The following is an 11,658-nucleotide window of genomic DNA, read 5'->3' on the forward strand; positions in this document are numbered from 1 at the left end:
GGGTTTTCAGTAAAAATGAGTCTAGTGTATTTTACTTAGCCGATGGAGTCCGTCGGTTTTAATCGACAGAGTCCGTCGGTCTTTGTGTTCCGAGACACTATTTTATGACATTATCAAGTCTGTAGGTTTTTCCTCTATTTTTTTCTATAACCGACTGATGTCCGTCGGTTTTATCCTGAGGTATTTGGCCTTTTCTTTAGTAATGCGTACACCCAAATGTGAGTTCTCGCTAATTTTTTCATAGTTCTCGTCAAATCTAACAAACAGAGTTCGATGAATATTTTGTCGAAGACTAAACGTGTTAACATTTGGCGAACTTAAAGGACCAAAACTGTTAAGTGCATACTTAAGGGACTATTTTTAACCAACCCTCATAGTTGAGGGACCATTTTTGTTAACTTGTAGCAAACTTAAAGGACCAAAACCGTTAAGTGCATAGTTAAGGGACTATTTTGAACCTACTCTCATAGTTAAAAGACCATTTATGTCATTTTCTCTTTTTACCTGTTATAGATCGTAGGTTATAGTAAGGTCCTTATACACACAAAGAACAAAGTGAATTTGTTCATATTTCTATCAATAGAATAATGCAAATAGTCATCAAGCAAAATAATGTACTACTAACTATTTAGCTTCATCTAGACATTAGAGGACCTTTACATAAAATACACATTGGTGCTCCAATCGACCCTCGTACCAAAACAAATGTGCAAAGTATGGGACGTTAGAACATGTTTTCGTAAAATTGAGGCCTTGAACACTCACCGATTAAAGCGTGTTAATCGGAAATTTAGGTGGATGGTTTGCTGATCAAAGTTTCCAAGTATTTCTCCACATAGTCTAGGTCACAAGTTGTCTTCACAACAGGCATTATGGCAGGTACATCCAGATAAAATTTCGAATCAGACTCCTCGAGTTTACCCCAACGTTTCAGCTGTTTTCGGGCTTCTCTAATGGCTGCCCTTATAGCAGAATGGATTGTAGCTGCTAGAAGCAATGGCGGTTCACCAGAAGCTGCAAAAAGTACTCATGTTATGTTAAAAAATCCATATAATTGCAATTGTTTTATTTAAGTATTTCAAAAGTCGTACTATCAAGAAACTATGTTGCTCAGACTCTTAAAAAATACTGACGAGTGTGTGTTAGATCCTCCAAAAGTAGTGCACTTCTTAAGGATCCGACACGGGTGCGGCAGCATTTCTAGAAAGTCCGAGCAATGTAGTCAAGAAATGCTTCCCACTGGAATATACTTATACCTTATGTCGCTCGGACTCTCCAAAAATGTTTCTACACCCCGTCAGATCCTCCAAAAATATACTCCCTGTTTCAATTTATGTGAACCTATTTCCTTTTTAGTCCGTGCCAAAATGAATGACCTCTTTCCTAATTTGGAAACAAATTCACTTTATGAATGATTTACAGCCACACAAATATTCAAGACTTATTTTGCACCACAAGTTTTAAAAGTCTTCTCTCTTTCTTAAATGTCGTGCCCAGTCAAATGAGTTCACATAAATTGAAACGGAGGGAGTACTAGTTTTAAAGGATTTGACACTCACCCATCGGTAATTTTGAAGAGTCTGAACAACACAACAGTTAGAACCTATGTTGCTCGGACTCTAAGAAAATACTACTAGGTGTATATTGAATCCTCCAAAAGTCCAGCACGGGCGCGACAACATTTGAACGGTCCGAGCAACACAGATTAGAACGGGGAAAACATGATTTTTCAAGTTAATTAAGTTTCTAAAAGTCCATAAAATTTGTTCTTTTTTTGTTTTGAGAAATTAGCACTTTTAGTCCCTCAAATACTGAAAAATCTTGATTTTGGTCCTTGTGATTTCTGGATAAGCATGCTTAACCTTCAGTTAATTCATATGTTCACTTTTGATCCTTCCGACCATGAATCTTCAAAAATTTAACGAATTTTTAAGCGCTAAACTCATTCAGTTATTGATTTATTATGTTGAATATTGTTACTTCATATTTGAGGGTAATATAGCTTTGAGATAGTCTAAAACTCTAAATATCACATATTCCCTATATAAAGGGAACAAACACACACATTTAAGTAATTGAAGATTAAATATGCTTAGTCTAATATTACAAGGACCACAACCAGAATTCATTAATAACTGATGGACTGAGAGTGCAATTGTCCTTTCTGTTTTTGATGGTCTTAAGTCATTTCTAATGAAATTTCCTCTAACTCTAATCATCAGCATTCACATACTCTTTCACCTAAAATTATTGAGAAATTATACATTGGCTGTTGCAAATTGCAAAGTTGATTTGAATCAAAATCTATAATATACTAGTTGATTATACACTTTTTATTCTTTGAAGCATTCTCCACAAGAAGTTTTCTGTGCTCAACCATATTGAGAATGAGTTAAAGAAGTCCCTCACAAGTCACTGAAGCAATCAGTATAACAAGCAAAGAAGATGAAATGAAGAAAGAATATTACCTTTAGATGATAGAATACGTTTTTTGTGATGTCCACTGTTTAACACACGAACATTCAAACGCTTAGATATGGTATCAATCGTCGGGATATGGTATGTCCAAGTGCTATTTGTAACCATCAATCCGTCTTCGTTTGTAAGATATTCTTCAAGCATAAAATATCCAATTCCCTGTACAAAAGCCCCTTCAATCTGCAAAAATATAGTATTTGTGAATACTGAACTCTGATATTCGTAATACTAGTGAAACGTTGAAAATTTTCTCAGAGATATACTTCAAGAGAAAAATTCACTCACGAATTTCAACAACTTTTTTTCAAGTGAAATTCATGCTAAACACAACTGCAACATCGAAATACTACTCTTTTTCAACTTCAAGCAAATATTGTCCAAAGTCCATATTTGTCCAACGATTTCAAGTGCTAATAAATGATATCAAAACTTAGTATTTGTATGTTCTAGTAAATTTCTTAAACACATATCTAGGGTTTAGACCAAAGCTATTGGGTTCGTCAGAACCTGTAGCTTACATTATGTATCCGCTCCTGATTATAAATGCTAATATCTAGAGAAAAAGAGACAACAATCTTTTAAAAGATGAACCTGTCCCAAGTCAACAGCTGGATTCAAGCTCTGACCACAGTCGTATATAATATCTGATTGCATAATTCTTGGCTGTCCTGTCAAAATATCTATCTCAACCTGCAAGAAATCAGCGTCTTTATTGTTAGAAAGTGCTGCAGTTGGTCACTTAGTAGGCGTTTGGACATGAATTCAGTGATATTTGAAAAGAAAACAAAATGGTACTTGAAATTAAGTTGAAAAATGGTATTTGGAAGTTGAAGTTGTGTTTGGACAAGCATTTCACTGGAAAAGAAGTTGATGTTTTGTGAGCGAAAATCTTGGAAAGCTTTTCTTCAAGTTTGGAGTTAAAAACTGGCATAGTGTATAACCAAACAAGTTTTCGAAAAACAATCTTGAAAAAAGCAAAAAATATTACAGCCAAACAGACCCTCAATTGGTTTCCATTGCCAAAAGCTCCAAAAGGTGAATGTCATGCCATGCTTTGCACTCAGTGAATCGTGAGAGCTGATTTCACTTGGACTCTTCAAATTGCCACCAGGTGCGTGTCTAATCCTCCAAAAGTAGTGCATTATTGGAGGATCAAACACAGGCGCGACAACATTTTTGGAGAGTCCGAGCAACATAGGATGTAATGCTTCAACGCCAATACATTGAACAGAACAATAACTGGATAAAAGAACTTTACCTCGCTAACAGCAGCACCATAGTTCAAATATTGCCCGGAACTTGAATCTGGGACAAAATAAGCATGTGCTTGTAGATCTATTGGTTGAGCTTCTGCCTGCAGAGAGAGATAGGCCCGCGGAATAATGGTGTTTTAAGAATTTGAACCTTTATGATATTCGACATATGGGAAACAATGTATAACAAATCGTTCTCCAGCTACACATGGTGCAATTCACTTTAACCAATTCATAATAAGTTTTCAAAAGTAGCATATGATAACAATTGAGCTGGTCTTTTTCCAGAAATTATTAGCATTAACATCTTGAACTTAAGTCATCTTTTGAAACTAGAATTTTAATTAGAGAGAGAAGAAAAACCTCGCGAATCAGTGTAGTCCAGTCGACAGAACCATTTTGTTCTTGAAGTTTTTCCTTCAGAGGAGTCAGTCTTTCAACCAGGATATTACAGCAAAGTCGAGCAGCTTCACAGCTTGATTCGGACTTGGTGCTTTCAGCGGTAAGTCCAGTTTGCACTAAGCTTAATGTGTCTATTTGTATGATTCGCACCTTCTCCACGAGTTCTTCGCTCCAACTTCTCTCGATTAAACTAAGAGTGTAGGCGATCACCTGTTTAACCTTTGTCCATAGCCCTTGGCCGATTTCAACCCCTCCAACTTCACAAACTATCGATCCGTCCTGCAGGACGCTTACTTTTGCTGATGTCGCGCGTTGCGTAACTTCATGCACGATTGGCAATCGAGAAATGCCCCGTTTCTTCCACGTGTTTTTCTCATTAAATTCATCTATCATCTTTCTTCTATCAAAAAATCTTGAGGATGTCGCCAACTGATCCATGATACTAGGCAAGGTATATTCTCCTGGTTCTCCAGCACTATGCTTGTAGAATAATTTAAGGCTTTCATAAGTATGAACATTTTGGCTACTGACAGAGTCCACCTCCATTTCCAGTACACTTGCTACATGTTCTATTATAACGTCTGCAATATATGATCCTTGGACATCCCCCAGTGCCCGCATAGATGATTTGCTGGTAAGGTTTGTCTTGCAATTCTTTAAATTGAAAGAAAAGGCACCCCAATTGTATTTCTTGAGCGATGCGATTACATGAGATGCTATGACAGGGGTTATATCATCTGATATCCCTCCATTTATTAAGATATCAGCATGTAAGGCTGTGACCTTCCCGTTTGACTTGAATCCAACACTGTACGTTACTTTCAGGGGGTGTCTTCCTCCCGTTATTACCATGTCAGTATTTCTGTTGACGTATATCCTGACAGGATGTCGTAACTTGTACGCTGCAAGTGCACAGGCTGTGGAAACCTGAAGTATCAGACAAATCTCAAAGTAGAATCTGTGCATTCTGAATGAATAACAATCTTTAACAAAAAAAAAACTCCGTTGCGTGTAAACAAAAGTGATCTTTTCCCTATTGAACCTTCCTATTATCCTTTTTAACAAAGAGTTTAGGTTACATAATAGTTTTAAAAATAAAAAAGAAGAGGGTTTTTTCGCAGCCTGGTGCACGATGCATCTCGCATTCACGCAAGGTCCGCGGAAGGGTCGCACCCGAGGGATGGGATGGGATGTATGCTGCCTACCCTGATGCAAATATCACTGGCTGATCCCACAGCTCGAACCCGTAACTTATAGGTCACACGGAGGCAACTTTTCCGTTGCTCCAAGACTACCCTTCTATGATTACACAGTAGTATTACAGCAAAAACAATTGCTAATGTTTCAAAACTTTTCTAAAACTCAGTTTTTTTCTTCTGTTAATAGGTACTTACTGGCATATTTCTTATTGCCTTGCCACCGAAGCCACCTCCAGCCCTTCTTGTTTTCACGCGGATATTATGCTCGGGAACACCAAGACAACGAGCAATCACACTATGCGTATTCTCAGGGAACTGAGTTGAAGCATAAACAACCATTGTGTTGTCCTCATCAGGAACTGCTAAGGTAGTCTGTGGCTCCATATAAAAGTAGTACTCTGATGGAAGTCTCAACTGGAAATAATCGATACTGATCAATTATATATTTGAAGTGTTACCATACATTTACAATCAAACGTATTATATTTAAACAGACAAAATACCTCAGCAGAAAGAATTTTGTGGTCAGCTTCAGCCATTCCTTTTGAGAAATCACCAACCGGTTCAGTGTCCAGAAACACGGGACCTTGAAGAAAACTTGACCTCTCAACAGCCTCCTCAACAGTTAAAATCGGCGAATCTATGTTTTCCGTGTCATATTCAACAACGGCTGTTCTTGCAGCCACATCAGCAGACCTCTGACTTTTAGCAACCTGTCATTCCACCAAAATTGAACATCTTTAATGAACTAGATCAGAGTTTTCTGTACTGAGTATATGAATAATCAACGCTGCATTAAACCGATCATGTAGATAGAATCTTAAATGACAGCATACCACAACAGCAATTCGATCACCAGCATATTCGCAATGATCCTCTGCAAATAAAGGTTCAGGGCCAAACTGGCTCAAAGCTCCTACATTTTCCCCTCTGCTCGGGATATCTTTAAATGTGATAATGCCAATAATTCCCTCTGCTAATGAATTAGGCTCATGTTGGAGATGAATGCTCTTTACCCTTGCTAGTGGTTTTGTACTATAGATAATTGCCCCATGTAGACAGTTTGGTGGTGATGGAATGTCGTCTACATAAACAGCTTCACCTGGAAAAAAAAAAACAGCAATAGACAACAAAATCAATGTTGTGTTGGAGAAAACAAATTCATCTGTAAAATGTACTACAAAACCTGTATCAATCATCGACTATACATCAATTCTGAATTAGTTGGCGTCGGATATATGAATCCTCTATATTCATTGCTACTCTTTTTAAACTTGAAAATGCAATGTACTCTATGTCATAATCACTACATCTCCAACTGTAACCATTGTCAAAGCCAGAAAGTAGGAATAGAGAATAACACATAATTTTAACTAGGCTTATAATTCTCAAGATGAAATACAAACATGCATACATACAGAGAAAGAGAGAGAAAACAAACCAGAAGCTTGCATGGCAACTCCATACTTCTTCATCGGCTCACCGACTGGATAGTACTCGGTACTTGATTCCACAACCTGCTCAGCAGGTGATAGTATTGTCTGTGTATTTCCTTGACTAGTATCACCATCTTCTACAAAAGTTTCACCAACTCCGTCGAACAAACCACTGGAAACGGCGGAATCAACATTGGTAAGCGGATACAAAAACTTGAACAGAAAACTGACAGCCAAGCTTGACCTGTACTCGGGGTATGAAGTCCCCGGTTCAGGGACTATGTCTAGCTTGACAAATTTCACTGCTTCATACAGAGTCTTGACGTTCAATATTTTCCCGGTTAGATGTTTCTCTACTGTTTTTGCCCTTATCGCATGATTTGTGCCAAAAGCACCAAATGCCAACCTGATTGAATGTATCACGACCCCGTTTCTTCGGGGAGAAACATCAGCTAAGAAAGCAGCATTTACATATGCCAATGCACTTCCGAGAGGTCGCGGTGCAGCTCGATAGGTTTCAAACAAAAACTTTGAAAAGTTCTGAAGAATATTTCCGTCCTTTTTAAAAGGGATCCGAACACTTAGAAGCACACTTCTTGAGTCTAATGCTGGCCTTGCTAAGAGCTCCTCCCATTTAAGTTTTTCTCGTCCATGAATGGTCAATATACTAACCGTAGCATCTACCCCAAGAAATAATGTAGACATATCAGACGGAAAACCAAACTTCTGCGCCATAGCTAAATTTCCCCCCACACTGGCAGTGTTTCTGACGAATGGATTAGCAATCTTCTCCATATGTTGAGCCAACTTTTGGGACACCATCTTTCCATACAATCCCAAATTGACATCGGTTCCCTCATTCAGAAATGAAATAACTCTAGATATTGTCGCAGTTGCTCCGATTTCAATTCCTTTGCGATCCCTATTGAGGATCGAAAGTTCAGGGATACGCCTCAGATCGATGTACTGGTCATAGCGCTGTGTTTCCTTGTAATAACCAGTGCCAGTATTGCCAACAACTATTTTAACACTCCCAACATTTTCAGCCACACTAGAATTCAACAAGCTTTGTAGCTCCTCTATAGAAACAGGGCTAAACCAAGAATACCTCGTGGAATCCAAACGCGTGATGGATTCACTTTTCAAGAATTCAGGATATGTAACAAGATCCTTACTTGGATCATAGGGAGGCAATTTACTCGCTTTGGTTTCTGTGGAATCTCCATTTTTCCAAAAGGTATTGAGTCCCAAATCCTCTATATCAACATCAGAAGCAAAACTCCTACAAGCATCAGCGATGGGCCGGTATCCAGTGCAACGACAAAGGTTCCCCGAAATGGACTTTTCAGCTTCAAATGAAGTCAGACTAGAGAATCCTTGTGGAGGAGAAACTTGATGGTTCCCTTTATCGGCATTGACAAGAGCCGAGAAAAACGACATACACATTCCAGGAGTGCAAAAGCCACATTGAGATGCATGGAAACCAGCAAATCTTTGGTGAATTGGGTGATAGCCATCTCTGGTGTTACCAAGACCATCACTTGTAGTAATAGCACAACCATTTAAACTACAAAGAAGTGTAAGGCATGAACTCACACTAAAATCTTCAACTTTGTTTAGCTTGGGATCATACTTTGAGACTAAAACAACACAAGCTCCACAACCACCTGAAAACAATCAAACTTGCAATTAATTTCTTGACAAAAAAAAAACTACGCCTCGATCCCAAGCAAGTCAGGGTCGACTATATGAATCGTCACTAACTATATCACTCAATTTAAGCTCAATTACATCAATATTATACAACTATAACAACTAAGCCTCAACCCTAAGCAAGTCGAGGTAAGCTATATGAATCAGTGACCATGATGCTCGATTTAAGCTCATTTCTGTCGATATTGCACAACAATAATAACAACTAAGCCTCAAAACTAAGAATTTGGGGTTGGCTATATGAATCCTTTTTTTTTTGGGGGGGGTAATTTTGGCTATATGAATTTTCACTGACCATATCACTCAATTTAAGCTCATTTCAATCGATATTATACAACAATAATAACAACTAAGCCTTAATCCCAAGTAAGTTAGGATATGTTAGATGAATTATTACTGACCATATCGCTTAATTTAAGCTCATTTATGAAAATATTATCTAACAACAATAACAAGTAAACCTCAATCCCAAGCAAGTTAGGGGTCAGCTATCTAAATCCTCGTTGATCATGCCGATCCATTTAAGCTCATTTATGTCAATAAGCCTCAACCCAAGTAATATGGTGCCGGCTATTTGAATCATCACTGTCATATCACTCAATTTAAGCTCATTTATGTTAATATTATACAACAATAACAACTAAGCCTTAATTCCGAGGAAGTTGAGATAGGCTATATGAGTCATCATTGACCATATCCCTCAACTTAAGCTCATTTATGTCAATATTATACAACAATAACAACTAAGCCTCAATTTTAAGCAAGTTGGGTAGACTATATATGAATTATCATAAGACCATATCGCTCGATTAAGCTTATTTATGTCACTATTATACAACAATAATAACAACTAAGCCTCAATCAATGTAAGTTGGGGTTGACTATATAAATGCTCGCTGAATATACTGCTCAATTTAAGCTCATTTATGTCAATATTATACAACAACGACAACAACTAAGTGTGAGTCCCAATTAAGTTGAGGTAGGCTATATGAATCATCACTGACCACATCGCTCAATTTAAGCTCATTTATGTCAATATTATACAACATGAATAACACCTAAGCCTCAATCTTAAGCAAGTTGGTTCGCATTAATCCTCACTGATCATGTCGCTCCATTTAAGCTCATCTTAGACCCATATATCACTCTAATATAAGAAGTAAAATCTCAATTTATGACACAAGCATCTAGTCTAGTACTCCTTCCGGATCAAAAAAAGTGTCCACTTAGTCTTTTTTTTTGGGGGGGTCAAAAAAAATGTTTACTTATTAAATCAAGAAACAGTTAACCTTATCTTTTCAGATTTGCCCCTATTAAGTGTTATGTGATCAAATCCCAATGCCTATTTAATTAGGAAACTTAGTCAATTTACATAATTTTTTCTTGGAGTGAGTAGTTTCTTAAGGGATGTGCAAATGACCAAGTGAACTTTTTTTTTTTTTTTTAATCCGGAGGGAGTATTATACAAAAAAAGAAGTTAATGGTACATCCTATGACCTATATGTTTAAAAAATGCAGAAGTTTGCCATTAAGTTGCATATAATGGAAAGCTTTCACTGCTAATTTCCTTTTCATTCCCATAAACGAGAAGGAAAAGGAAAGAAATCAAACAAAAATTGTAACTACTCACCTCCATTTCATTTTATATTTGACAGGACATGAATTTTAAAAAAGAAAGAAAATAAATTTCAGAACTTATGGTCATGTTATGATATTTTTGTGACTATAAGAGCGTGAGAATAAAATAAGAAATTTAAAGTTAAAAAGTTTTCAAATGCAAAAATGCCTTGTTTTTTTGAAACAAACTAAAAAGAATGTGTCAAACAGGAGAGTAGTAGGTAATGCAAATCCTCCTATTTGTTCCCTTTCAACTATAAGGACACCTTTTTTCCATTTTTAATTCTAAAGTAAGAAAAAATTGATTCCATAATTTTTTACTAATTAATTATAAGTACGCGATAAATGTTTACTTCCTATATCTCAATTTACGTGGCACAATTCGATTTTCAAGAGTCAAATTTTTTAAATTTGACTGTAACTTCGCACATAATATCTTAAGTTTTTTTGAAATAAAAAATTACATATTTGAAAACTATATAAAAAATACTATAAGTGACAATTCAAAATATTTAAAAGCTATATGAAAAAATTACGATCAAAGAAAAACTCGTTTGATTCTCGAAATACGAGAGCTGCCACACAAAATTGGGATTGAGAGAGTATTATTTTTTGGTCTCCCATTCAGTAACCAGTGCTCCCCTCTAAAGGCGACCCAATTCCCGAGGCTCTAACCTGAGACCACTGTCAAGTAAATATTCTTCATTTTTTATCAGAAGTCTCTGGTTCGAACCCTCGAAAAGAAGGTGATCGTCTGTGGTAAGAAGCTTGTTACCCTCCAAAATAGAATTTATCTGACGCAAATTTAACTTAATCGGATCCCGAAGTGAGTACAGAACACCAAGTAAACCAATTACCTTCGCCACAACCAAGCTTGGGACTCTTGAAAGAAGCATGATATCTCAAGAACTGAAGCAAAGTAGTAGAAGGATCAACACATGCTAACTCAAATCTCTCTCCATTAACTGCAAAAACCAAATTTCCATTTCTCTGTGACCCCTCCATTAAATAACATATAAACTTATTTCGGACTTGTTTAATCTAAGCAGAAAAAAACCAATGAAACATAATATTTGTTAGGTGTATAAAGTATTTCTCTCATACAGATTCATGCACGTTCCCTGAATTATTAATTTATAAAGTGTGATGAGATTAGCTAGTAGTGAGTAAATTTGAGAAAATGACTCCTTATCTTTGGTGGTAGGCTCAAAGTAATCCATTAAGTTATCATCTGAGCAGTTTTGGTTCTTTAAGTTTTGTCAAAGCTGAGCACTTCTGTCTCCGTCGAAATATTTATGGAACTTTGATAATTAAATTAAATCCGAATTGTGAAAACATAAAATATTTAACTGGAACTAATATTTGGATTTTGGAAGTATAATTTTTGCAGTTTATGTTACTTTGATCTATTTCAAGGGTCTGGTGCAACTTTTCGAGGTGCAATTTCTTTTTTTTTTTAATCTATTTTTTTGTTTGGTGTAGTTTCTTTTATTGTGATTTCTGAAATTTTGGCAGAAATTTTTGATGTTTCTAGGAATTTTTTATTTTACAGTTTCG

General features: G+C 36.5%; 1 protein-coding gene across 2 annotated transcripts; it reads right to left on the reverse strand.

Annotated features, from left to right (window-relative positions):
* Positions 1-534: 534 nt before the first annotated feature.
* On the reverse strand, positions 535-11,225 carry LOC132600697 (aldehyde oxidase 4-like). Of its 2 annotated transcripts, none has more exons than XM_060314024.1 (10): positions 10,959-11,223; positions 6,774-8,435; positions 6,169-6,434; positions 5,836-6,045; positions 5,528-5,746; positions 4,095-5,060; positions 3,737-3,832; positions 3,070-3,168; positions 2,469-2,658; positions 535-1,014 (listed from the first exon to the last, which is right to left on the reverse strand). In XM_060314024.1, the coding sequence occupies exons 1-10, from the start codon at positions 11,104-11,106 to the stop codon at positions 791-793; spliced, it is 4,080 nt and encodes a 1,359-aa protein (XP_060170007.1). In that variant the 5' UTR covers positions 11,107-11,223; the 3' UTR covers positions 535-790. The 2 variants fall into 2 exon arrangements, with proteins under 2 accessions (XP_060170007.1, XP_060170008.1); XM_060314025.1 differs by lacking the exon at positions 535-1,014 and adding an exon at positions 1,073-1,321 and having other exon boundaries at positions 10,959-11,225.
* Positions 11,226-11,658: the final 433 nt, after the last annotated feature.

This window comes from Lycium barbarum, chromosome 6 (assembly GCF_019175385.1).
Source record: "Lycium barbarum isolate Lr01 chromosome 6, ASM1917538v2, whole genome shotgun sequence".
Taxonomy (NCBI): Eukaryota; Viridiplantae; Streptophyta; class Magnoliopsida; order Solanales; family Solanaceae; genus Lycium; species Lycium barbarum.

What these genes read in the sequence shown, in the direction of transcription:
- LOC132600697 (XM_060314024.1), bottom strand. Translation starts at nt 11,106, where the DNA reads ATGGAGGGGTCACAGAGAAATGGAAATTTGGTTTTTGCAGTTAATGGA. An exon ending in GTGATCGAATTGCTGTTGTG is followed by an intron (nt 6,046 to 6,168) that starts GTATGCTGTCAT and finishes GTGGAATGACAG; the next exon opens with GTTGCTAAAAGTCAGAGGTC. An exon ending in ACAAAATTCTTTCTGCTGAG is followed by an intron (nt 5,747 to 5,835) that starts GTATTTTGTCTG and finishes GATTATTTCCAG; the next exon opens with TTGAGACTTCCATCAGAGTA.